Source organism: Saimiri boliviensis, chromosome 2 (assembly GCF_048565385.1).
Source record: "Saimiri boliviensis isolate mSaiBol1 chromosome 2, mSaiBol1.pri, whole genome shotgun sequence".
Classification (NCBI taxonomy): domain Eukaryota; kingdom Metazoa; phylum Chordata; class Mammalia; order Primates; family Cebidae; genus Saimiri; species Saimiri boliviensis.
Window position 1 is genome coordinate 5,555,033 of NC_133450.1, and position 26,688 is coordinate 5,581,720.

Here is a 26,688-nt window from a genome sequence, read left to right on the forward strand (position 1 = left end):
TTGTCTCAAAAAAAGGAAAAAAAAAAAGTACTTGTATTTGAAATATATAAACTATAAGGTTAACAGTGTTATTTCTGGGTGATGAGATTATAGGTGATTTTTATTTTTTTCTTTATGCCTTCTGGTCTTTTTGTTTTGTGGGAGGAATATAAAATATGAATTATTCTCATAATAAAGTAATAAAAGTATAATTTTTATAATATTTATTTACCGTCTATAGAAATAATTTTGTACTCTCATTACAAAATCTTCAATGAGTAAATGTAATTTCCTAAACAATAATCCAATCAAAATCAATAAATCATCATTAAGTTCCTTCTAAACTATCTAATTCCTCATTCCCAAAGATGAAAAGCTTGTTCTTAAGCATGTTCTTTCTTTATCAAACTATTACTAGCATATTTATTTTTTACTTCTCATGATAATTCTCCAAGTTGGCCTAGCATAAAAAAATCTTTGTACACTTTTTCAACATGCAAATTAAAATACGTATTTTTTCATTTCCACATAGCGACTAAAAATGAGCATTTCAGCTCTTAGAAGTTCAATAAATTGGATTTGCTTTTCAATATAAGCTTCAGCAGTTCAATACAAGGCAGAATACTTGCTTTTCAAATTGTTGACCCACTGGCATACCAATGGCAGTCCAGTGGGCATGGCCAATTCTGGTGCAAGTATTGAAGGGGTTCACTGTCTGTAGAATTTAAAAATAGTAATTAAACTGGCTTATAGTTGGTCTGCTTTTTATTCTCATGATGTGGTAGCAATTCTAAACAATGTCAGTGATAAATAAACCAACCAGAGCAGACTACTCCCAACCTCTAGTCAGTTGACCTATCAATGTTTCATGAAATCAGTTTTGAAAATATGGAACAGAAAGAGATGGGGTGGGGGAGAATAGAAAACAGTGCACCTCACATAGTCTGGGTATGTACTACTTGTTTCAGAGACAGATTATATAAACAGATACACACACACACACACAGAGAGAGAGAGAGAATCATAAAATGGCTTTCTTACTATTTTTAGTAGTTTAAAATGCTTAAAAGCCACTGGGAGAGAATAATAACCTTAATGAAGTGGTCTAACACTGTACAGAAAGCATGAGACTAGAAATCATCACCCCAGTTAAAATGGCTTTTATCGAACACATTCAATAACAAGTGCTGGCAAAGATGTGAAGAAAAGGGAACCCTCATACACTGTTGGTGGGAATGTAAATTAGCACAACCACTATGGAGAACAGTTTGAAGGTTCCTCAGAAAACTAAAAATAGAACTATCATACGATCCAGCAATCCCACTGCTAGGTATATACCTCCAAAGAAAGGAAATCAGTATGTCATGTTTGCTGAAGCCCTATTCACAATAGCAAAGATTTGGAAGCTACTTAAGTGTCCATCAACAAGAGAATGGGTGAAGAAAATGTGGTACGTATACACAATGCAGTGCCATGCAACCATAAAAAACTGAGATCCTGACATATACAACAACATGGATAGAACTGGAGGTCATTATGTTCAGTGAAATAAGCCAGGCACAGGAAGACAAACTTCAGATGTTCTCACTTATTTGTGGGAGCTAAAAATGGAAACGACTGAACTCATGGTGAGAGAGAGTAGAATGATGGTTACTAGAGCCTGGAAAGTGGGTAGCTCGTGATGGTTAATGGGCACAAAAATATAATTACAATGAATAAGATCTAGTATTTGATGGCACAACAAGGTGACTACAGTCAACAATAACTTATTGTACATTTTTAAAGAATCAAGAGAGTATAACTGGACTGTTTGTTACACAAAGGATAAATGCTTGGGTAATGGATACCCCATTTACTCTTATGTGACTATTAAGCATTGTATGCCAGCATCAAAATATCTCATGTACCCCACAAACATATGTATCAACTATTACAAAAATTTTTTTAAAAAGAATACTAGACTAAGAATCAGAAGTTCTGAGCTTTTAATCTGGCCTTTGCCTCCAAATGTGTTTTGTGATCTTGGGGAAATCAATTTTCCTTAAAAGGCCATAAGACCTAATATATGGGAAAATACTGTTAATATGAAAGATATTTAAATAATTTTCCAGGTATATCCATATAATGTAAATGTGACAGTATAAATTATACCTTGGAAATAAAATTAAAATTGCTTGATATTATTTCTACTATAATTAAATTTTTGGCAAGTCAAAATGCTTCATAATTCTACTATCCTAACTCTTGCAGTATTTTAAAATGCAGTAGTAACAACTATTTTTGATACAATTTTAAGAGGAAAATATAATTTGGAGGGTTTCAGAAGCTTTATCAATCAGTGGACTAACAACAATACCTCCATATAGGGTTTTTACAAGAAAAGAGAACTAAATTTTGTTCAGTATCAGATGTAAGTCAGGTATGTAACGTGCACTTTATCTACTAAATCTCTTTAAAGCTTCAAAAACATAACGTATAATTTACATTTAAAGTATAATTACGTAATCATTGGAAATCAACTATTATAGTACCAACATAAAGGGCTGACAATAATGACTTTTGCCAATACAACTTGCTTACGTTATTTTTTCACTTTAACACACTGGTGTGATATGCTCCAGACTTCATAGTTTTCTTTGGCCCAGACTTTAGGCAGGGCCAATGTTTCACAAATAATTTACCTCAGAAGCATAAGAAGTAAAATGTATGCAGTGTTTTGGGGAGAAATGGTGTTTTGCCAATGCAGTGATCATATTTTGTAATTATATTTTTTAAGTATTTGTAATTAGATGAAGACTAGTATACTATGTGTGATAGTAAATTTTATGTGTCAATGTGGCTGGGCCATGGTATGCTTAGATATCTGGTTAGTCATTATTTCTGTGTCTCTCTGTGAGAGTGTTTCCAGAAGAGAAAAGCATTTGAATCGGTGGACTGAGTTAAAGCAGATGGCCCTCAGTATGTGTTGGCATAATTCAATCTAACGAGAAACAAAAAGATTAAAATTGTTTTCTGCCTGTTCCAGTCGGGACATTGATCTCCAACCTTCAGCACTCCTGGTTCTCAGGCCTTCAGACTCACAGTAGAATTTAAACCACTGACTCCCCAGCTCTCAGGCCTTCAAACGATAGTGTTGGCTTTCTCAGGTCTCCAGAGACAGCAGAACATGGGACTTCTCAGCCTCCATACTCATGTAAACCAATACCTTAAAGTCTCTATTCTCTTTCTCTAAACATACACACATACTTTAAAAAAAAAAAAAAAAAAAAACCTCTCAAACTGCATTTTTTTCTCTACTCTCACACCACCTAGCAGTGAAGAATATGTGGGTGTCTTCCCCACACACACCTCGCAGTGAACACCAGCTGGGTATTCTCCAATTCAGTTCCAACACTATTTACCTAGAGATAGCATTAGATCCTATAGGATGAGGGCACAGTCCCCAGAATTCCCCCCACCGCCAACCAGTTACAAGCCTGGTCCTCCAGAACTTCTGACCAATGTGTTTCAAGTGGAGGTTCCCAAGACTCCCTGTTTGGGTGCGATGAATTTGCTGGAGTGGCTCACAGAACTCAGAGAAACACTTTCTTAACATTTGCCAGTTTAATATAAAGGATGTTGCAAAAGGTACAATGAGGAGATGTATAGGGTCAGGTATGGGGAAAGGGGTGCAAAGGTTCCATGTGCTCCCTGGGGCACCACCCTCCAGGAGCCTCCACATATTCAGCTATCTGGAAGCTCTTTGAACCCAGTCCCCCAGAGAGTTTATGAAAGCTTCATGATGTCAGCATTCTTTCCTCCACTATATGGGGCAGGCACCTCTTTGGGAAGGTTCCTAAAACCCACCATCAGAAAGGCTGGGGAAGATTGGAGCCTTGGGGCAGGTGAAAGGAGGGCCGGAGAATATCAGAGAAATTCTGTTTCCTGAGGCATGCCCCTGAGCCTAACACACTCAACATATAAAAAGGGAAAATGCACTGCATTCTGAAAAATGGTTTTAAAAAACTACTGTGTAAGATACAATTAGAAAACGATGGTAGAGATCAGGATCTTGCAAAATGATTTGGTTTTGAAAATGGCACAAAACAACCAATCGACCCATTTCTCAGGATTTCAAAGTTCACAAGTCAAATTCAGGCCATGTAAATTCTGCTTTGAAACTGCAGAACAACTGAGGCCTGTGATCATTACTGAATTAGATCCTTCACAAGTTCCAGGGACTGGGAAGGGTGTGTGTGCTGGGCAAGGGATCAAGGCAGGAGGGGATGAAGGAGGATGGTAAATTGATACAAACACACAAAGTTTTCGTGTTTGATGGCAATAACAGGGTGACTATAGTTAACAATAACATACTGTGTATTTCAAAATAAGTAGAAGATTTGAAATGTTCCCAACGCAAGGAAATGATCAATGTTGAGATGACAGAAATTCTAAATACCCTGATTTTTATCATTAAATACTGAATGCATGTATCAAAATCTCATATGTATCCCATAAATATATACAAGTGTTATGTAGTAATTTAAAAATTTATTTCCTAAATATTTTTAAAATGTGTAGGTGTATTATCATTTCTAATTCATGTGATGTCAAGAATTCAAGGAATAAATTTATCTGTTAAAAATTTGTATCATTTTTTTTCCTTCTACTTTCTGCACAAGAATCACTGAAATCACCTGGAAAAGAGTAAGTCTCAGAGACATAGTTGACAGGTAATATTATAGCTTTTATCATCCTGGGCTAGAAATGTCTAATTACTTCTCTGTATCACCTATGGTATCCTTGAGAATGAGAATGTGCCCTATTTGCCATTGTATCTCTGTGATACGGGATTCTGCCTTCCACCTATTTGCAGCAGATACTGAACAGTGTTTGAAAAATATCTTTGCTGTTACTTTTAACATGGTCGCTGAATCCCTGTTTTGTTTTTTTTTTTCTTTCTTTCTTTTTGAGATGAAGTCTCATTCTGTCAGGCTGGAGTGCACTGGCACGATCTTGGCTCACTGCAACCTCTGCCTCCCAGGTTCAAGCAATTCTCCAGCCTCAGCCTCCCAAATAGCTGGGACTACAGGCGCATACCACCATGCCCAGCTAATTTCTGTATTTTTAGTAGAGAAAGTGTTTTACCATGTTGGCCAGGATGATCTTGACCTCATGATCTGCCCACCTCGGCCTCCTAAAGTGCTGGGATTACAGGCATGAGCCACCTTGCCTGGCCAAAACCCTGTATTTGTAATCATCAACAACAAAAGAATCTAAACAAGGAATGGAGGGTCTGGGTGTGGCAACTACTCCTACCCTGCTCTGCTTCCATCTGTATAGTTCCATGTTTACCTTATTTTAAATATCCTGCTTTCAATTATGATTTTGCTTCAGTTCCATGGCCAAAAATAAATAAATAAATAAATTGAAAACCAATGACATGATTTCAACCTAAGGGATTTCTCTGGCTAAAAAAGACCAAAGAAATCCTGGTTATCATTACAATAGGGACTGGGAAAAAGCAGAATAACTTAGATTCATTTAGCTTTTTGTCAGTTATTCTCAGAACTTTCAGATAAATTGAGGGTAATTGTGCTGCCCTGCTATAACATGCTCCTGTTGGGACCTAATGGGGTAACACCCCATTCCTGTGTGTAAACTGGGTTTATTTGAAAGTGCCATCAATACACCCTTAACAATAGGGGGTAGAAATAGGTAGGGGGGAAGAAATACAAAATGAAGAAACCTGTTCTAGATAATCTTTTCATTAGGACATTATCTTTCCACTGCCCACTTTGGAGCTCTTGAGTTTGATTTTTAGTAAGAAAGGGGGCATTTAAAAAATTCATAAAACTGCTCTACTTTTCCTGCTCTTCGTATCATCTCTTTAATAAAGAAAGAGGAGGCTAACAAAATTGAAGAAGAGAATGGGAATTAACTAATAAAGTTTAAGAGATTCAATATATTTAATGCAAGAAGCTTACTGACAATATAATTTAAATGGCTAAGATTCTTCCCGCCATGGTTCTCTTGATCAAAGCTGGTAGATGTGATGATATCCCTTTAAAGCAGAGGAAATATGGTTCAATAAAAGTAAGGTATTAAATACTACATGAAAGACATTTGCCAAGCACAGTGTAATCTCATGCCTGTAATCCCAGCACTTTGGGAGGCCCAGGTGGGCGGATCACTTGAGGTCAGGAGTTTTGAGACCAGGCTGGCCAACATGGTGAAACCCATCTCTAGTAAAAATACAAAAATCAGCTGGGCATGATGATGGCAGCCTGTAATCCCACCTATTTGGGAGGCTGAGGCAGGAGAATCACTTGAACCCAGGAAATGTATGTTGCAATGAGCCGAGATCACACCACTGCACTCCAGCCTGGGCAACAGAGTGAGACTCTGTCTCAAAAAAAAAAAAAAAAAAAAAAAAAAAAAATCCATCAATAAAGCTGAATATATCCAAGAAAAGAAGAAAAGAAAAGAATATATATCCAAGAAAAGACCCAGAGTCAGCTAATTATTAAGGAATGCTTGAAATTCTGACATTAAGACAGAAGTAGACTAATGCCAACAATAATTGCCAAATATTTTCCCTTATTTCTGGGTTGGAAAGAACATAACTTTGTCCTTGTATTGCCAATTGTTATGCTCTTTAAATAATCAATGAAAAAGATTTACTAACATTTTGTCATGCTGTCCTAGATAGGCAGGAGCTCAGCAAACGCAGACTTAGGTAAGAGAGCCTAAGAAGCTAGACTGGGCATAAGGAATGGGGTGTGACTTGCTTGGCTCAAAGACCACAAAACATGGTGCCATCTGATGGATGGCTGGTGGCATGGAACAAAAGCCAACAGAAAGTTATCTGAGATGTCAATCTGAATAATCTAAGGAGGAAACAGAATCCTTCAGAAGGCAAAAAAGGAATCAAAGACAGCAGAATCAAGTGAAGAAGACTTAGATAGCAAGGAAAGATTCTTTGAGCCCAGGGGACATTAGCTGAGGTACATTTCCTGAATGCCTATAATGCACTAGGCACTGTGTTAAGGATCTTCCTCACAACATCACCACAAAGAAGGACTCTTATCCCTGCTTTACAAATAGGAAGAATGAGGTTCAAATAAATTGACTAATTTGCCAAGATCACATTGCCAGAGGCTGGGAAACAGGGCTATGCTTCCAAAAAACATATGTCTTTTCATGATACCACAGTCCTTCCACGAAGCACAACGTTAATCTATTAGTGGCACCACAAATCCATTTTCGCACCATGAATTCTGCTTATTTGTCCTACAAGGCTTCCTCATTGGGGTCACTTTAGTATCAAAAATCACAATACAGCTGAGTTTTTCTTAGGTTGTATTTTGCCTAATGCACAAACAGCAAACAGGCAGAATCTTCAGGCCTGTGAATGGCTCTTCTATTTTCTAACATTTTCAGGGTCAGAAATCATGCATCTGTATTCCACATAAATCTGGGTTCTAACTTTATACCATTATTTCATTTTATTTCACATGAATATTTCTGGTCTTTTCTAGAATATCTGAAAGTTCTTTTCTGAAGGTGGTTAGTTACCATGGAAATGAGGCTATTGTGGTTCAGAATAAATTTACATAACTATTAGAAAATTACTTCAAGCTTGTAAAATGTGGAATTTATCTCAAAGCTAACATGACCACTGATGCAATAAAAATCTAAGAACTGCAAACCAATCCAAAATGATTCAGGACCTAATAAAGGATTATAAAGCAATTGCAAAAAATTTTCTAAGATACAGTAATACCTTAAAAAATTTAAAGTAATATTTTAATTTTACTTTAATTTTAAAGTAAACTTAAAAAATTTGAAGTTTAAAAGTAAAATTCTGAAATATTCTGAATACAAATAGCAAACTATAAAAGAATGGATTATAACCTACTGTCTGATATCTTATCCAGAAGTACAGAGACTAAGTTCCTAAGTACTCAGTTGTTTTCAAATACACAGTATCAGACACTACTACATTAGGGGCTAAGGATCTGAAGGTTTTCAAATACGTAATATCAGACATTACTACATTAGGTGCTAAGGATCTGAGGGTTGACAAGATCCAGTCCTGTCCTCAAAGAACTCAGTCTAGTAGGGTAGAAACTGTATACACGAACTGGGAGGAAATGTAAATGGGATAGGTAAAACAAGACGGATAATGTACAAAATAAATGCACACAATTAATGCACAGCTAATCAAAGGAGGTAGGCAGAAGAAGGGTACAAGGGATAGGAATACGTAGGAGTCAAAGTTTCAGAGATTTCTGAGGGAAGCCAGGCAAGTGGGTGGAAGGAGGAACACTCTAGGTGGAAGTGACAGTACAAGCAAAGAAACTGCATGCTGTTTTTAAATAGCTAGTGGTTGCCCTTGAAATTAAGTTACCTTGAGAAGCAATGGCAATCATGCGCTCATCAGACTCAGACTCCAATTCTCTCTTTACTTGGAGCTTAGAAGAAAAATGACCCTTCAAGATAAGTAAACATCCAGTATTCTGAAAACCATAGGGAGAAGGCCTCAAGAGGAAGGTATACAAGACTTCTTTCTAATTGGTGTGAGGCTAATTTCTGTAAGTCAAAGGATCTCATCCAATTTACCATATAACTGCGGCACAAACCATACTTCTTACATATTTCTTTGGGATCTTACTTTTCTACATTTAATATACCCAGAGTATTTTATCTTGTCATTTAACAGACTTCTAAAACATGATTTTTGTAGGAAGCATTGTATTCTGATACACAGACCATTTTATTTAACCAATTGCCTATTTTTGGCCATTTAAGTGGTTTATAATTTTTCCCATTAAATATACATCATTGCATGGATATGTCCATGCATAAATCTTTGCACACATCCTTGATTATTTCATCAAAACAAATTATCAGACGTGGAACTGTTGGTCAACGAATGTGAGTTTTAAAGCTTTTGATAAGATTATTAAACTGCCCTCCAGGAAGGTTACATGAATTTTTACCACTACCAGCAGTGTATGAGAATCCCCATATTACTATAATTTTGCCAAAAACGGGTTATTATTTTTAAATTCAATCAGTAGGCAAAAATAGGCTATTTAATCAGTATTTCTTATACAATTAGTGGAGTTGAACTCTTTTCAAGTCAGCTGGCCATTTTCATCTCATTTCTGTAAGCAAAGAATGATTTCTGCCCCCCTCCTTTTTTAAACAGATATTCATCTGGTTCTTATTAATTTGTAAGTACCATTTATATCACTGCAATCATTTCTCAAAGTTTTTAATGAAATAATTTTAATCACTTTTGCCACTCTGTGAAAAGTGGATTTCAGGAGAGGCCAGGTTAGAACTAGAGAAATCAGTTAGGATACTACTGCAGTAATATACATAAGAGATGGCTTGGACTTGAATCAGGGGAGTGAAAGCAAGGAGAAAGATAACCTAATGAACTAAATGTGGAAATAAAAAAATTAATCAGAAATAATTTGCATGTTTCCAGCACAGGTAAAAAGGTAGGCAGTGACACCACCAAGATACAGAAAATCAAAGAAAAAGATTTTGAGAGAAGAATGTTAAGTTCAATTTTGGATGTGTGATTTCTGAGGAAATGCCTAAAGCTTGACAAGGGGTCTGGTCTGGGAATCTGGGCATTCCTGTATGTAAATCATACCTGAAACCAGAAGCGGGTACTGTGAAGAGCAGCAGGCTGACAAGAGAACTCTGTGGAACACTAATACTTTAATTAACAAGTGTAGAAAAGATGCCCATGGAGGCAAAACAAAAAGAATGGGCAAACAAATAAAAGGAGAAACAGCATAACACAGTGGTATTAAGTCAAAGTAGCGGAGCGTCTCATGGAGGTGGGATTAAAGATGTCAATGCACTTAGTCTTGAATCACGACAGTAATAAATGTGTAAGAGTTTTTAAAGCAGAGATGACAGACAGGTGGAAGAAAGCTCACCTTTAAAGGCTTCAGTTTTTTTTTTTTTTAAGTATTATGTTGGCTTATGGAAAGTATCAGAAGGTCAAAAATGGGAATAAATGAAACGGATAAATTGTCTGTAAACACATATGCATGTGGAGATAGCAATTATGACTTCTATTATCTTAGTACAGGTAATGGTTCATCTTCCTCTAGAATAATCTTTCAGAAGATTTTTCTTTTAATCCTGTTTCTTTCACATTAGAAATCTATGAAATACAAGATGCAAAGGATAACATGAATAGTAAAGTAACCACAAATATCAAATCATTCTAATGCCACATTTAACAATTTCAATTTAAAGTTTCATCCATTCATTTCATTCATTAATACTCTACTATGATTTTTTAAAATGAGTAAGACCAGTTTCTGTTGGTAAGAACTCCAGCCTATAGGAGTGGAAGAGGACATATAAATAAATCGGTAAGAAATTTTAAGAGACCAATTATGAAGGGATGGTTAAGAAAAGTGTCACAGAGGGGTCAAGTAAACTAATCTTGAAGGTCTATCAGGAAATTGTAGTTGGAGGTAAGGGGACACAGGGGAACATTGTAATCAAACAACACAGTATGTTCAGAAAACTAATTTGGTAAAGAAGACTCCATCTCCATTCCAGAGTTAGGTCCAAAGTGCTAAGAGTTTAATCCTAGCACAGGGTGGAGCATGCAGAGGTGCCCATATGAGCAGACAATGTATTGCAGGGATGAGGCAGAGATGGGGAGCCACTGACAGGTCCCTCTCACTCCACACTGCCTGCCCACCCAGCATCCGCCAATGCCCTGGGAGTGAAGGTGGGGATCATCTCCCCGGGAGTTGGGTACCTTCCAGAAACCAGGATGCTTTAAGATGGAAAGCAATGTGATTCCTCCTGGGACAGAAATGAGCCCTTTAAGTTTGTGCTAGGCAAGCAGGAGGTGACCCGGGGGTGCGAGGTAGGGGTTGCCCAGATGAGTGTGGGCAAGAGAGCCAAACTGACTATATCTAGACTATGCCTTCAGTGCCACTGGGCACTGGGGCATCATCCTACCACACGCCACTCTTGTCTTCAACATGGAGCTTCTAAGATTGGGATGGCAAGAATGGCCTGCTCCCTTAGTTCTCTGTTCTTGGATCTGCCATGAAGGGATCCGCTGCCTCCAGGCACATGCAAATGAATCTATATGGAGCTTTTCCATATGTACATCCACTACAACCTGTATTAACGTCTACCCTGACTGAATGCATTCTGTCACTCAGCTTTGCTTCTGACACCTCCATTTCCTCTTCCCCTTTCTTTTCATTTTACCTAAACTATATGCCATATGCCTCAAGTTTATTTTGTTTATTTTTCTTTATTTTGTTTTTATTTTGGAGTGAAGATTCAGTTTCAGTCTTTAGTTTCCAAGTAAGTCTATGGTCAAGTATTAACAGACCAAGTGATTGGTTAACTTTAGAACAGGATTTACTGTGGTGGGGGGGGGGGGTATAAAAATCTTTAATATTTTTGGATGTAATTTTTATCTATTATATACTAAACATTCTTGCTGCTGCACTGCAAAGTCATAGCAGATCTGAGGCACTCTTGAGGGCTGAATTATTCTCCAAGTTGAAAGATGTCCTTGGGTTAAGTTAAAGGCCCTGCCAAAAACTGAGGTGGGGATGGGGAGCCTTTGCCTCCATCGGTCCCACTGTACCCTCCCTTGAAACCTTCTGCCTTTTGAAAGCAGATCATTTTCACTGCGATGTTGGACGCTACAGGTATCTGTCCCTGGGCCAGCAGGGACCTCTGAAGTCTTCTTAGTGGCCTGACTTATTCCCCCGCCCTATCCTGTGGCTTTTCTAATGGACTTTCAGAAATTTTGTAATCTCATAATTCCTAAGCTCCACCACTTCCTTAATTTTAAGAACTTTAATTGAAAGTATAAACTGAAGGTGTTGTTTGTAGACTTAACCACCCAATGAAAGCCCAGCCATCGTGACAAATCCTTGAATGTTAAGCAAATGATGCTGGTCATTGCAGCTTCAACATCTCCTGTTTCTAACATTGACCCCCTCTGCTGACCTCAAAGTTGCCTGGCTTTTCGTCCCTCAGCTCCTTATCACCCCTTTGATGTCCTGTGTAGTGAACTGCTGACAGAAATTGTTGTTGCCCCTCTCCCCACAACACCACATATGAGTTTCCAGTTTTATTATCACAATATAAGTACTTTATGCTGTCTCTTCTAAAAAAAAAAAATTAATCCTTATAACAACCCATTTAATTGATAAAAGAAACAAAGACACAAGTAAATTAATTAACTTAGCCAAATTCACAAAGCTAAGTGACAGAGCTGAGACTGGAATCCAGGTGCACTGGGGCAAGATTGTTCTCAATCACTCCTCTGTTGTGCCTCTCCAGTTAACGCTGAAAAAGCCCACTATGAAGTGTCTGGATGTACTTTGTATGTATGCCACAAGGAGTTTGCTTTTTACCCTGAAGCCAAGATAACTGAGATTCTAATGAATGGCAGCATAATGTTGTAACTGATCATGAAGTAAAGGGAAGTGAAATCACAAAGACTGAGAAAAAAGGGGAGATCGATGTCTTAATGTGGCCAGAGATAAGAGTAGAACAGAAGAGTCAAAGAAGTAGAGTGGCATAGGCTATGGCTTAAAGAAAGACAGCTAGGTTTAAAATTTAAGTGGCAGAGTAGTTACAGGTTATTTACAATGTCCATGGGGTAGCCAATTTAGAATTTATCAATTTGTTCCACAAAAATCCAAATGGAAAAATTTCTTTATGGTGGCAGGGGAGAGGAGATGTGTATCCAGACTATTGTAACTCTTTTAAGAGAAAAAGGAAAAGTTTCTGTTTTAAAAAAACTCTCATGATCCATTTTTAGTGTTATCAACAATCTGAGATGACAGGAAATACAGGATGGGCTAATTCACGTCACTGCATGTGTAGAAACCCCAGGAGTTTATGATGAGACAATAAATCTGAAACATTTAACAGATGAGAAATGAACTTGTAACCTTTTCTACATTAACACTCACTATGGCATTTCCTAAAGCTATAACTTCTTAAAAAAATAACAGAAGTCAGACAAGTATGACTGTTTATTTACATATATAGATAGATATATATATCTCCAACTATTTCACAAAATCTACTTTCCCTATCTGGGAAAAAAAAAATGCTTTCAGTTAAGGGACAGAGCTCAAAACAAAATTTTCCAAATATGTTTTTGCACATTATGAGTTCTAATCTGTAAACAGTAAAAAAAAAGATGATCTCACATGGCACACATGAATGACACAGCTTGAACTGTAACTACCATACAGATTAAGAAATGAACACACCAGAAGCCAGGCTGAGCAATATTCCGTCACTACTCTGCCCTTCCTCAAAAGTGATCACTATCCTGACTTCTAAAACCACAGATTAGTTTTTTCTGTTTTTAAACTTTACACAAATGGAATTATATGTAATAATATAATTATACACATGGTAGGTATTCTTTTGTGTCTGGCTTCTTTCTTTAAGGGTGTTTGTGGTACTTATCCACGTTGTTGAATGTAGCAGTGATCTGCCACTTTGTTGCTGGTACTTTGCCACTGTATGACTGGAACGCTAATCTACATTTGTATTTTGATGGGCATTTTAATTATTCCCAGTAAGAACACTGTTGGGCATGGTTTTGGGGACATATAATTACACATTTCTGGTAAGTATATGCCTAAGAATACAACTACTCTGTCATAGAGTATTTCTGTATACAGTTTTTACGTTTTTATTTTTTAGAGATGGTCTTGCTTTGTCACCCAGACTGGAATGCAGTGGTACGATCATAGTTCACCGTAACTGCAAATTCCTTAGCTCAAGCAATCTTGCTTCAGTCTCCTGAGTAGCTAGAACTACAGGTACATGCCATCGTGCCTACGTAATTTTCTTATTTTTTGTAGAAATGAGGTCTCACTATACTGCCCAGGCTGGTCTTCAAATCCTGGCCTCAAGTGATCCTCCTGCCTCAGCCTCTCAAAGTACAGAGACTACAGGCATGAGCCACTGTGCCTAGCCACTGTACAATTTTTAATAGATTCTGCCAAACAGAATTTTAAAACGATTGTGTCAGTTATACTTCTGTCAACAGTACATCAGAGTCCTCAATGTTTTTCATTCTAACCAATGCCTGGTATTTGTTGAGCTTTTCAATTTTAGCCACTCTAGTGGAACATAGTGATATCTCATTGTGGTTTTTATTTGCATTTCTCTGAAGATTAATGATGACAACCATTTTTTCAAATATTAATAGCTAGCTGGACATCTTCCAGGTCGATGTTCAAGTCTTTTGCCTATTTTCAATTGGTTTCTCTGTCTTTGTCCTGATCTGTAGGAGTTCTCTGTAGAATCTACATGAAGGATTGGCAAACTTTTTCTGTAAAGAGCCAGATAGTAAATATTTTAGACTTTGTGAGCCATATGGTCTCTGTCACAACTACTCAACTCCTGTGTAGTGGCATGAAAGCAGCCATAGGCAATACATAAATGAATGAGTGTGGCAGTATGCCAGTAAGACTGCATGAACAATAAGTTTTAAAATCTCATAAAATTTTCATGTATCACAAAGTATTATTCTTCTGATATTTTTCAACTATTTAAAAATGTATAAACTATTTTTAGCTTACAAGCTGTAGAAAAACAAGCAGTCAGGAAGATTTAGCCCACAAGCTGTACTCTGCCAACCCCGGGCCTAGATAAAGATCTCTGTCAAGTTATGTATGTCTTCCCAGGGATTTATCAATATTGTTATACATTACAAAGAACCAACTTTTGGCTTTGCTGACATTCTCTGTTTTTAATGTTTGGTTTTTTTTTTTGTTTTTTTTTTTTATTTCATTAAGTTTTGCTCTCGTCATCATTTCCTTCTTCTGTTTTCTTTGGTTTGCAAATATTTTCTCCCATTCCATAGGTTGTCTCTTCACTGCTGATTGTTTCCATTACTGGCAGAAGCTTCTCAGTTCAATGCAATCCAATTTATCTATTTTTGCTTTTGTTGCCTGTGTTTTCTGGGGTCACATCCAAAAAAACCTTTGCCAAGATCAACGTCAATAAGCTTTTCCCCGTTTTCTTTTAGTAGTTTTACAGTTCAGGTCTTATGTTTAAGTGTTTAATCCATTTTGAGTTGATTTTTGTACATGGTATATATGTGATTTATGTATATGAGATGACTTCATTCTCCCACATGCGGCTTTTCCGTTTTCCCAGCACCATCTACTCAAGAGACTATGCTTTCCCCATTGTACACTCTTAGCATCAAGAGAGCCAGGAAGAAACTGCACTGCTCTTTTTTTCTTTTTAAAAAAATTCTCTCCAGTGTGACAACGAATGCACAGCTTTTTGTAAGCCTCAGAAGTCACATATGACTTCTGCCATACTCTATTGATCCAAATAGCTCCAAGACTGCCCAGATTCAAGAGCAAGGGACATAACCCCTACCACTCCTTTAGAAGGATAAATCAAATAATCTGGAAGCTGTTTTAAAACTCCCCCTTTGTTTTAAAAGGCCCTTGCAGAATTTCCCAGCTATATCTTTTATTGAGTGTTTATTCCAAAAGTGTCTTCAATGTGTATTTGTGTAACAAACCTTCAGAGGTCTTATGTGATAATTTTTATTATGCCTCACAGTTTGGATGCACATAAATTGTGTGTATTCAATGTCCTTTAACACTTTAAAAGATTACTCTATTGTCCTCTTGATACCAGATTTCTCAAATAAACACTTAGTTACAATCCAATTATTTTCCTTTTGTAGGTGATCTCTTCTTTGTCATTGGAAGCTTTCAAAATTTTTTTGTCTTTATGTACTGTATATATAATTATATATTATTGTGTGTTACTGTAAATTGGTCTCAAGGTGGGTTTTTTCTTCTTTCACCTATTTAACAGTCTATAAGTCCTTTTACTCTAAGATGTTCTACAAGTCTAATTCTGAAAATTTTATCTTATTTCTTTAAATATTTGCCCTTTCCTTTTTCCCTTCTAAAACACCTATTATCTAGATAGAAGTCCTTCTACATATACCTATCATACATCCTACCTCTTAGATTTTACTCCATGGGTTATCTTTATCAATCAATGCTGCATTATCAGAGAATTCCTGAATGTAATCTTCCAATTCATGAATTTGTTCATCAATAGTATACCTTTCTCTGGCCAGGCACAGTGGCTCATGCCTGTAATCCCAGTACTTTGGGAGGCCAAGGTGGGTGATCACTTGAGCCCAAGGATTCCAGACCAGCCTGAACATGGTGAAACCCCATTGCTACAAAAAATACAAAAGCTAAATGGGCATGGTGGCATGTGCCTATAGTCTCAGATACTTGTGGGGCTGAGGCAGGATGATCACTTGAACCCAGGAGGTTGAGGCTGCAGTGAGCAAAGACTGTGGCACTGCACTCCAGCCTGGGTGACAGAGAGACCCTGTCAGAAACAAACAAACAAAAAAAAAAACAAAATAAAAAAAAAATGGGATACCTTTCTCTATCAACTAGATTGCTTTATTCTTTATTTTTAGTATATTTTTCATTCTTAATATTTTTATTTGGTTCTATGTTTGTATTTTCTTGTTCTTGCATCATATTGCAAATAATCTTCCTTATCTCCTTAAATGTATTTGTTTATTTTTCATTCTTGGTCAGTCTTTTCTCATAATTATCTATGAGATAGCATACATTATTCACTTGGTTGCCAGTCTGAGAGCAGTGGTACTATTCAAGTGTTTAGCCTGGCTATAAACTAATGTTTGTCAGGGGTTCCAGCCACTCTGGTAATACATATGGTGAAAGCACTAAAGGCCAGGCCTTAATTGTATCCAAATGGTGAACTTAAGAAAAGGGGAGGATGAGGCCCAGAGCAAAGAGCCCCAGGGACCTCACAATCACTATGATTCACTCCTATTTGCTGGGCATTCCTCAGGCAACAGTCTGGGTCACAGTTTCACATTAAACTCTTAGGGAGAAACAGCACTGAGAACAGTCTTTCTAGGTTAAAAACTACCAATCTGGGAGTTTCAAGAAGGTGGGAAGAAGTAGGAAAGTGACCACTGGTCACTTTAGTCATCTCTAGCCAGCACCTGAGGGTACTTTTCCATGTGGAGGAATGGCACAGGGATGGGGATAAAGACAAGACTATGTATACAGGCCATCTTTACTTTCTGACTTCTGAATCAGAGAACCTATAAAGGGAAAAGGGAAGACTATGAAGAAAAAGGAAGAACTACCCTTGCAGTGATTACTAGAAGTATGAACAGAGGAAAATAAACATCAAATCATTAAGCCAAGTTATATGGAGAGGCACAATGTACTCCTTCCTGCGTGATCTGTTCACCCAGAAGAAGGGGACACCAGTGCAGAGGAGAGACATAGTTCAGGGTCACAGAACAGAGAAAACACCCTGAGAGAAGAAAAGTGAACTGAATCTTCCAGATGCCCCAGATCATACCCTTCCCGTCACTACTACTAGTACTACTAAAAACAACAACATTGAGATTTTACAATATTCTAGTCACTATTCCAGGAGTTTTATAAGTATTAGCTCTTTTAACCCTCAAAACAATCCCAATAAGGTAAATACTCTTATTATTTCCTATTATTTCCATTTTACAGGCAAGGAAAATGAGGTTCAGAGAAATAAGTTTCCTATAGTCATATATCTAGGAAATGTAAGATTTAGAATTTAAACCCAAGCAGTCTGTTCTAAGACTTATGTTTTTAATTGTTTTTGCTGTATTGCCTCTCCTATGTTAACATTTTTTTAAACATTAGCAGACCCAGAAAGTACACACGACTTTTAAATTATACAGTAAATATTTACATACCTTGTACTGTAAGCTCTGCTTGAGCTTCAATTGTCTCATTGCCATTATCAGCTATACAAAAATAAGTCCCAGCATCATCCTCAGTGACATCACTGATCTCCAGGCTACCACCTGACAGCAATACCAATCTTTCAGAGCTGTGTTTAAAAAAAAAAATACATTTCAGTACTAGGATACCTGAGAAACTCTCCACATTAAATAGAGAAAACAATTAAGCCGTATTTATTATTTATACAGCTATAGAGGAACCAAGACTAACATAAAATTACCAGAATTTAATTTAGTCCAATTTGCTTTACTCATATTTTACATGCAAAAATATCATAAATACAAATCTAATGTTACAATTAACTGTCCCTGACACTTCTAATTATTCCCAAAGGGATACCACTCTTGGCTCTTGGAACCAATCTCACTTCCTTCAGCCCACCCCTATATCCCTATTCTGGCCAGTTTTTTTCCAAATTATGTAATTTTGAAGTCTGGAATCGATCTGAGAGCAATTACACCACCACAGCTATGCCACACTGAGATTAATAACAGAAAGAAAACATAAAGAGGTCAAAATGTTAGATTCAAAACAGTAAGTCATGAGGTCACAGTGCCTAGTGAAAGTTTCCCTACGATAGCCTATTTAGGAGAGGGAGGAAAAGGGGAAGGGAAGGGAGAGAGAAGAATGGTTGCCAGAGAGCAGCTCCCTGGGTGTGGTAGCTGGGCACAAATCAGTCACCATCATGCCATTATCAACCAGGACGTTGATGAATACTGACCAACTCTACATAGGTTTATTTAAGCTGATTTAAAGAGAAACTAAAATAATCCTATAACATTGAAGAACAATCAGTGTGCTGACTGTTCTCGAGTAATCCCAGTAATTGGCCTCCCAAAGTACTGGGATTATATCCAGGCATGGTGGCACATGCCTGTAATCCCAGCTACTCAGAGACTGAGGCAGGAGAATCATTTGAACCTGGGAGGCGGAGGCTGCAGTGAGTCAATATCACGCCATTGCACTCTAGCCTGAGCAACAGAGCGAGATCCGTCTCAAAAAAAAAAAAAAAAAAAAAAAAAAAAAAAAAAAAAATTCCTTATAGGGGTAAAAAAATAAAATCAGAGGAAATGACTAGATAGTAGTAGCCACATTTATAATTCTCATTCTAAGTAAATAAAGTATTAGTCGGGCTTAAATTTCAGTACATTGTAAATCTAGGTAATCAGCATTCCTGAATCTGATAAACATGAGATTAAGTTTCTGGACATAAAAAGCTGAAAGCCAGAATCAGATTTGGTGACGTCTCTAAGAAATACAACACTGCAAGGTCATGACTAACCTTTGCCAAGCAACCTTCTTATCAGAAATGTTTTAATTATACCCTTAAATCCCAGTTTTATCTGATGAAAACAGAGAAGCAAGATATTATATAATGGAATAGAGCAAGAATGACTGGAATAAAAATAAATGGAAAGAGAAGACAGGACTCTGGTGCCTCACAAAACAAGAAAAATTTACAAAAATTAAAATCGTACATTTTACACCTGGATAAAATTACTACTAAGTTCCAGAAATAAAAAATTTAATGTTCATCAAATGAGAAATCAGCAATGTATACATATGATACCCAGCTGAGATGAACATTTGAAACACTAGTTACTTTTGAAAATGAGATATAATTTATATCTAATAGGCCCGGCACAGTGGCTCACGCCTGTAATCCCAGTACTTTGGGAGTCCGAGGCGAGCGGATCACAAGGTCAAGAGATTGAAATCATCCTGGCCAACATGGTGAAACCCCTCTCTATTTAAAAATACAAAAATTAGCAGGGTGTGGTAGCACGCACCTGTAGTCCCAGCTACCTGGGAGGCTGAGGCAGGAGAATTGTTTGAACCTGGGAGACAGAGGTTGCAGTGAGCCGAGATCGCGCCACTGCACTCTAGCCTGGTGCCTGGCAAAACAGAAAGACTCTTGACTCAAAAAAAAATTATATCTAATAATTATACTAAAAAATATTGCTAATTCTTGATATGCCTGATAGTTGGTATACCTGAGTATGTCAAGTATTGTAGCAACGATTTTCTCCTGCCTACACCAGTAGTGTAGCAGTCATTCTTTCTTAATGGGATTGATTTTACTCCCTTTAAAAAAAGCCTGAGAGAAATAATGTCCATTTGCTTGACAGAATTGATTCATTCAATTAGTTCATGGCTCACAGTAAAAAGACCATCAAGATTTTAGAACCCCAAAATTCAAAGATGCAGGCAAAAAATGTGAAAAAACATATATAGCCAATGGACTCAAGTAAATTCAGTGTTTCTGGGCATAAGGTATCCCTGAATAGCCTATGGTCAGTCTGGAAGAGCTTGGTGTGCAGTGTGCTAAGGAGAACTTTTCTTCTTTGACTAAGGAGAAAGGTCCTTTCTTTTCTTTTTTTTTTCTTTTTTTGAGACAGAGTCTCACTCTGTCACCCAAGTTGAGTGCAATGGTGTGATCTTGGCTCACTGCAACCTCTGACAACCAGGATCAAGAAATTCTCCTACCTCAGCCTCCCGAGTAGCTAGGATGACAGGCACCTGACACCATGCCAGGCTAATTTTTGTATTTTTAGTAGAAAAGGGGTTTCACCATCTTGGTCAGGCTGGTCTTGAACTCCTGACCTCACGATTCACCCACCTCGGCCTCCCAAAGTGCTGGGATTACAGGCATGAGCCACTGCGCCCAGCAGGAAAGACTTTTAAAAAAAATTTCAATAGGTTTTTAGGGAACAGGTTGTGTTTGGTTACATGAAAAAGTTCCTTAGTGGTGATTTCTGAGATTTGGGTGCACCCATCACCCAAGCAGTGTACACTGCACCCAATGTGTAGCCTTTTATCCATCACCCTCCTCCCACCATTTCCTGCAAGACCCCAAAGTCCACTATACCATTCTTATGCCTTTGCATCTTCATAGCTTAGCTCCCAGTTACGAGTGAGAACATAGGATGTTTGGTTTCCCATTCGTGAGTTACTTCACTTAGAACAGTGGTCTCCAATTCAATCCAGGTTGCTGTGAATGCTGTTATTTTGTTCCTTGTTATGGCTGAGTAGTATATATATGCCAAAATTTCTTTATCCACTCATCAAGTAATACACATTTGGGCTGGTTCCATATTTTTGCAATTGCAAATTGTGCTGCTATAAACATGCATGTGTAAGTATCTTTTTTGTATAGTGACTTCTTTGTCTCCATTATAGGTACAAGAATGGGATTGCTGGATCAAATGACAGACCTACTTTTAGTTCTTTCCAGAATCTCCATACTGTTTTCCACAGTGGTTGTACTAGCTTACATTCCCACCAGTGGCGTAAAAGTGTTCCCTTTTCACCACATCCATGTCAACATCTATTATTTTTTTATTTTTTTGATTACGGCCATTCTTGCAGGAGGAAGGTGGTTTCACACTGGGGTTCTGATTTACATTTCTCTCATAATTAATGATGTTGAGCATTTTTTCATATGTTTGTTGGCCATTTGTATATCTTCTTTTGAGAACTACCTGTTCATGTCCTTAGCCCACTTTTGATGAGACTGCTTGTTTTTTTTTTTTTCTTACCAATTGGTTTGAGTTCCTTGTAGCTCCTGGATATTAGTCCTTTGTTGGATGTATAGATTGTGAAGCTTTTCTCCTATTCTGCAGGCTGTCTGTCTACTCTGCTGATTATTTCTTTTGCCACGCAGAAGCTTTTTTGTTTAATTAAGTCCCATCTATTTACCTTTGTTTCTCTTGCATTTGCTTTTGCGTTCAGGGTCATGAAGTCTTTGCCTAAGCCAATGTCTAGAAGAGTTTTTTGAATATTGTTTTCTAGAATGCTACTTTTTCAGGTCTTAAGAAAAGGCTTTTCAGCAGAGTACTGACACGATCAGACTCTGTGAAGAAACCAAAAAAGGTGGGAAAACACTGAGGCGGAAGTTTGGTTATGTAACTGTAACGGCCCAAAACTAAAGAGTAAAAGATTAACTATGGCAGTAACAATAGGGATAAAAAGAAAGCAAAAAAGTATTGACTATTCTTAAAAAGTTGGATAAAGAAGGTAAGGAGAGAGATTTACTCATTCATTTAACAAATATTTATTCATGAGTCTATACGTGTCAGGTAGCAGCTGGGGATACAGCACGGAGCAAAAACACAATCAGTGCTGTCATACATCTAAGCGAAAAACACAGATATAAAAGGTAACTCTACAAAATGGTATAGCAAAAGAACCTGCCAGCAAATTAGAGACAAGGAGAGATTTTCCTGACAAAGTAACCGTGAAGCCGAGATCTGAAGAATGAATAGAAGCTAACTAAATAATGGGGGCAGAGGAGGGTGGAGAAATATTTCATAAAGAAAGACGAGCACATCCAAACTAACTGTGGCAGAAAGGACCCCAGTGGCTTGGGGATTTAAAAAAAAAACCGGTGTGGCAAGGTGTAAGAAAAGTGAGGAGGATGAGGATGGAGCCAGCTTGCATAAGACTTTGAAAACCATTTTAAGAATTTGGGTTCTTAAGAACAATGGAAATCCACTAAACATTTTAAAAAGTGGGTCGGGGTTGAGAGTGCTGTGGTAAAATGAGAGCTTTGAAAAGACTGCTCTGGCAGGAGTGTGAAGGTGTATTTGGAATGAGGTCAGAGTACACATAGGAAGAATAGTTAGGAGGCCATTGCAGTGACTGTAACTTAGAGCAAGGCACATGGTGCCTTCATGGATGGATTCCAGAGACATGTAGGAGGTAAAACCCTGCAGATACATCAGATAAAGAAACTGAGAAGGAAACAGATGTTAAAGACAACTTCTTTAGGGTGGTAAGAATGAAGAGAAAAGCAAAAAAGAAAACTGTTTAATTTAGGTTTTGTTTGTTGTTATTTGAATGAGAGGTAAACCTTTTCGAATCTGCATCGAGGAGAACTTTTTCTTTGCTGAGATTTTTTCATTTGCTTCAAATGTGTAATCGTTCACTGAAGCCATTCTATGATGACTGCTTTACAGTCTTTGTCAGATAATTCTAAATCTCTGTCATCTCCGTGTTGGTACTGTCTTTACTCCTTTCAGTTGAGATTTTCCTGGTTCTTGGTATGATACATTATGTTCAGCTGAAACCTAGATATTTTAGGTATTATGTTATGACACTCTGGATCTTATTTAATCCTTCTGTTTTAGCTCTCTTCTTCTGACACCACCCTAGTAGAGAAGTGGGGGGGCGGGGGTGCTGTCTCATTACTGCCAGGTGGGGGTAGTTCAGGTTTCCCACTCAGCCTCCATTAACATGTAAGTCAGGAGAGGTTTCCTCCTTGCTTCTTAGCAGGGTTAGGAGTTCCAGCTCCCCACTAGGCCTTCACTGATGCCTCCCTGGGTGGAATGGATAGGACTGCCTCATTATCGTTCCCCCACATGGTGCTGACACCATGGAAGGGGCCTTGCTACTACATGATGGTAAAGCCCTGACTATCCACTAGGCCTCCTTTGATACCACCCCAGTGGGAAGGGAAGGGTTGCCTCTTATGGCTGGATGAGGTGAAAGTCGAGGCTCTCATGTGTTCCCTACTGACATGGGAGGGGCCCTCATTACTGCCTGGCTAGGATAAAAGTCTTGGCTCCCTACTACAACTTTGACACCACTTAGCAAGGAGGCTGAGATGCCTCACTACAACCTGAGAAGGGTGGAAGTCTAGGCTCCTGGCATGGTCTCTGATTGGCACGGTAGGCTAGGGCCGCAGTTTCTTCTGTGGTATTTCACTGGAATAGGAGTAAGCACCATCTGACATCTTTTGTCTTGCTGAGATGCTGTTTTTCTGCCCCCGTGGCTAGAGAGCACCTTTTGTTCAGGCTTTTTTTGTTTGTGCCTATGAGGGTTTCCAGGTTGCTGGCTTCTTTAGCTCCAAGTGAGGGATACATGAAGCAAAAACACAGCCCGGCTTCCTGACAGAGTCTTGTGGGGGAAAAAAAGCCTGAGCCCATTGAACTAACCATGAAGTTGGCCCGGTACAGTGGCAGGCATCTGTAATCCCAGCACTTTGGGAGGCCAAGATGGGTAGATCATTTGAGGCCAGGAGTTCGAGACCAGCCTGCCTACGTGGCGAAACTCCATCTCTACTAGAAATACAAAAATCAGTTGGTGGTGGTGATGCATGCCTGTAATCCCAGCTACTCACTTGATCCTGGGAGGCGGAGGCTGCAGTGAGCCAAGATCATGCCACCGCACTGCAGCCTGGGTAACTGAGCAAGACTCTGTCTCAAAAAACAAAAAACAATCATGTTGTTCCTTGGGTCTCAAGGTCCCTAGCCACTCAGTCTCAATCATTCTGTCTCCACCATTCAGAGTCTTCTTATGTTTGTTTTACATGTCACATCCAGGGGTTTTTGGTGTATTTAGTAAAAGGAACAGGGAAAAATACATCTATTCAATTTTCCCAGAAGTGGAAGTCTTCCATTTGTTTTTAAAATCACCTTATTTTTCTACTACTGTCAATTGTAATAATATCAAGTATTTTAACCTGCTCCTTTGCAGCAGGGTTCAGATCTATCATTCCATTAAAAGAACACTGTTTGACTACTAAATTACATTTTTCTGTCAATCACCTTGAGCATTAGCATATATTTTTTCCGGATTCTCTCCCTTTAAAATAAAACTACTTAGGGAATGGGATCCATTTCCACCCCCCTCTTTCATTAGCTATGATTATTGTAAATCTGAACAAATTTGATCAAAGGTTAAATATATAGATCAATTCTTGGGCATTTATAAAAACTACGGAAATGTTTTTAAATTCATTTTCAAAGAAGTCTTAAGATTAGAAATAAAGGAAGATGTTTAGTTATTTAAGATCTTTTTTTTTACTAGAGCCAGCCCAATACGATCTAAATTTCTAGCCACTTTTTTCTTCCAACTTCTAAATCTCTTTTTATTGGGTCTAAATAATTTATTAGCTAAGGCCTATCTTTATATCTCATAAGGCTCTGGCAGAAACAAAGATATTTTGGGTAATTACATACATCCAAACAAAGTACTCCAGTACTCCATTCATTTGCTTATATTTTCCTATATTACTTTGGGTTATTCAAGCTAAATATATTGGCCACCACTTCTGCTCCGCAGTTATGTGCCAAGCACTGTGCTAGAGTTTGGAAAGACCAATGTGAATACCACCAACACTGTCCTGCTCTTATTTTCTTCTGAAGCTTCTTGAGACAGTGACATACCACAGCAGTGCTTCTCAGACTTTTCAGCCACCTAATCTGAGTATTCAGGAGTCTAAAGAACTATAGGCAGAAATAAGTCTACTCAATCTTCAAAGTCTACTGCTTTATCCTTAAAATTCAGAGGAATATTATTAACCATGATATACAGGTATTGATCGACTTACAACCTATGTAACTTATGACCATTGGACTTTACGACCACTATCACTAGCCACGACTGCTCCGCGTCTGGCAGCGCAAACGTTGCCCAGCTGGGCATACGACAGTGCGGACCAGCTTCTGACAGCACTACCATCTCCGCGTGCACCATTTCAACTGTTATCCCAGACCTGGTACAGCAAACTCAACTTACGACCAAAATCGTGTTACGACCGGTCTGTCGGAACCAATCGTGGTCGTTTAAGTTGAGCACTAGCTGTATCTACATTTGATTTAGTTAAAAACCATCTGCTCCTAAGGAGATCTTTGAATAAAACTGGATGTTTCAGGAAAATATAAAACTTTTCTATTATGATATGTATACCTTGGCCCACTCGGCCCCCAGTCTAAGAATCATTCTACTAGAAGAACAATTTTCTAACACATTGTATAAGATATTTCTCTTCTGGCCAGGCATGGTGGCTCATGCCTGTAATCCCAGCACTTTGGGAAGCCAAGGTGGGTGGATCATGAGGTCAGGAGTTCAAGACCAGCCTGGCCAAGATGGTGAAACCCTGTCTCTACTAAAAATACAAAAATCAGCTGGGCCTGGTGGTGGGCGCCTGTAATCCCAGCTACTTGGGAGGCTGAGGCAGAGAATTGCTTGAATCCGGGAAGTGGAGGCTGCAGTGAGCGAAGATCGCACCACTGCACTACAGCCTGGGTGTCAGAGTAAGACTCCATCCCCCCCAAAAAAAAAAGAAAAAAAAAATTCTCTTCTACCTCTATTTCTACCTCTATTTTTCTGGCACTCCTGATATAATTTGTCTTAATTTTCTTCATAGCACTTATCATAACCTGACATTTTACATTTTTACTTATTATCTGACTCTTTCCCACTAGAATATGAATTCTATAAGATCGAGAACTCCATTTGGTTCACACTCCATTTTCAGCACCTAGACCATGCATGACATCATCAGCATTTGATAAATATGTGTTGAGTACTGAATAAATGAGAATCATAGAAAGCCTCACATTTATTTCTGAAATAAAAAATCATTACATATGTCTTATACCTTCAGAATGTCCCTTTATGATAAAATATGTTGTAAAATAATATATTGTAGCCTTCCTACTCCTGAAAAAGATTTTGTTCTAACATGTAGCCAATTAAAATTTCTGCTGTAAGAAATTCACATTTTTATCCCGATTTTAAGGTTCCCTATGTTTCAGTTGGCTACAAAAAAAAATCCTGTGAAGTCTTATAAATTGTTTGCTTAACATTTAGCTGGAAAGAGAAGTAGAAAGACAGGGAGGCAGCAAAATGCAGGCAGAGGAAGTTGGTAAGTGGATGGCTGTTGATAAAGAAAGCAGGTGATATGGGGGAGGATGCTATGTTTTGCTAACAGAGCATGTGGGGAATAATTTGATTGTATTCAATCATCCCCAGAGATCACTGAAGGTTGATCACCCAGATGACTAGGAAGATATCATTTCCAAGTCTTGCCTGCTGAACTATACAAATTAAAATTGTTTGTTCACTTCTG

The 26,688-nt window shown here is 38.0% G+C and overlaps 1 protein-coding gene across 11 annotated transcripts in view; it reads right to left on the reverse strand.

The window, feature by feature from the left end:
* NEO1 (neogenin 1) overlaps positions 1-26,688 on the reverse strand; it is a 247,353-nt gene that overhangs the window by 130,722 nt on the left and 89,943 nt on the right. For all 11 annotated transcript variants that reach the window (XM_074392691.1, XM_039468854.2, XM_039468855.2 and 8 more), the window contains one exon: positions 17,783-17,919. In XM_074392691.1, the coding sequence (XP_074248792.1) occupies positions 17,783-17,919 (137 nt within the window). The remainder of the gene's footprint in view (positions 1-17,782; positions 17,920-26,688) is intronic.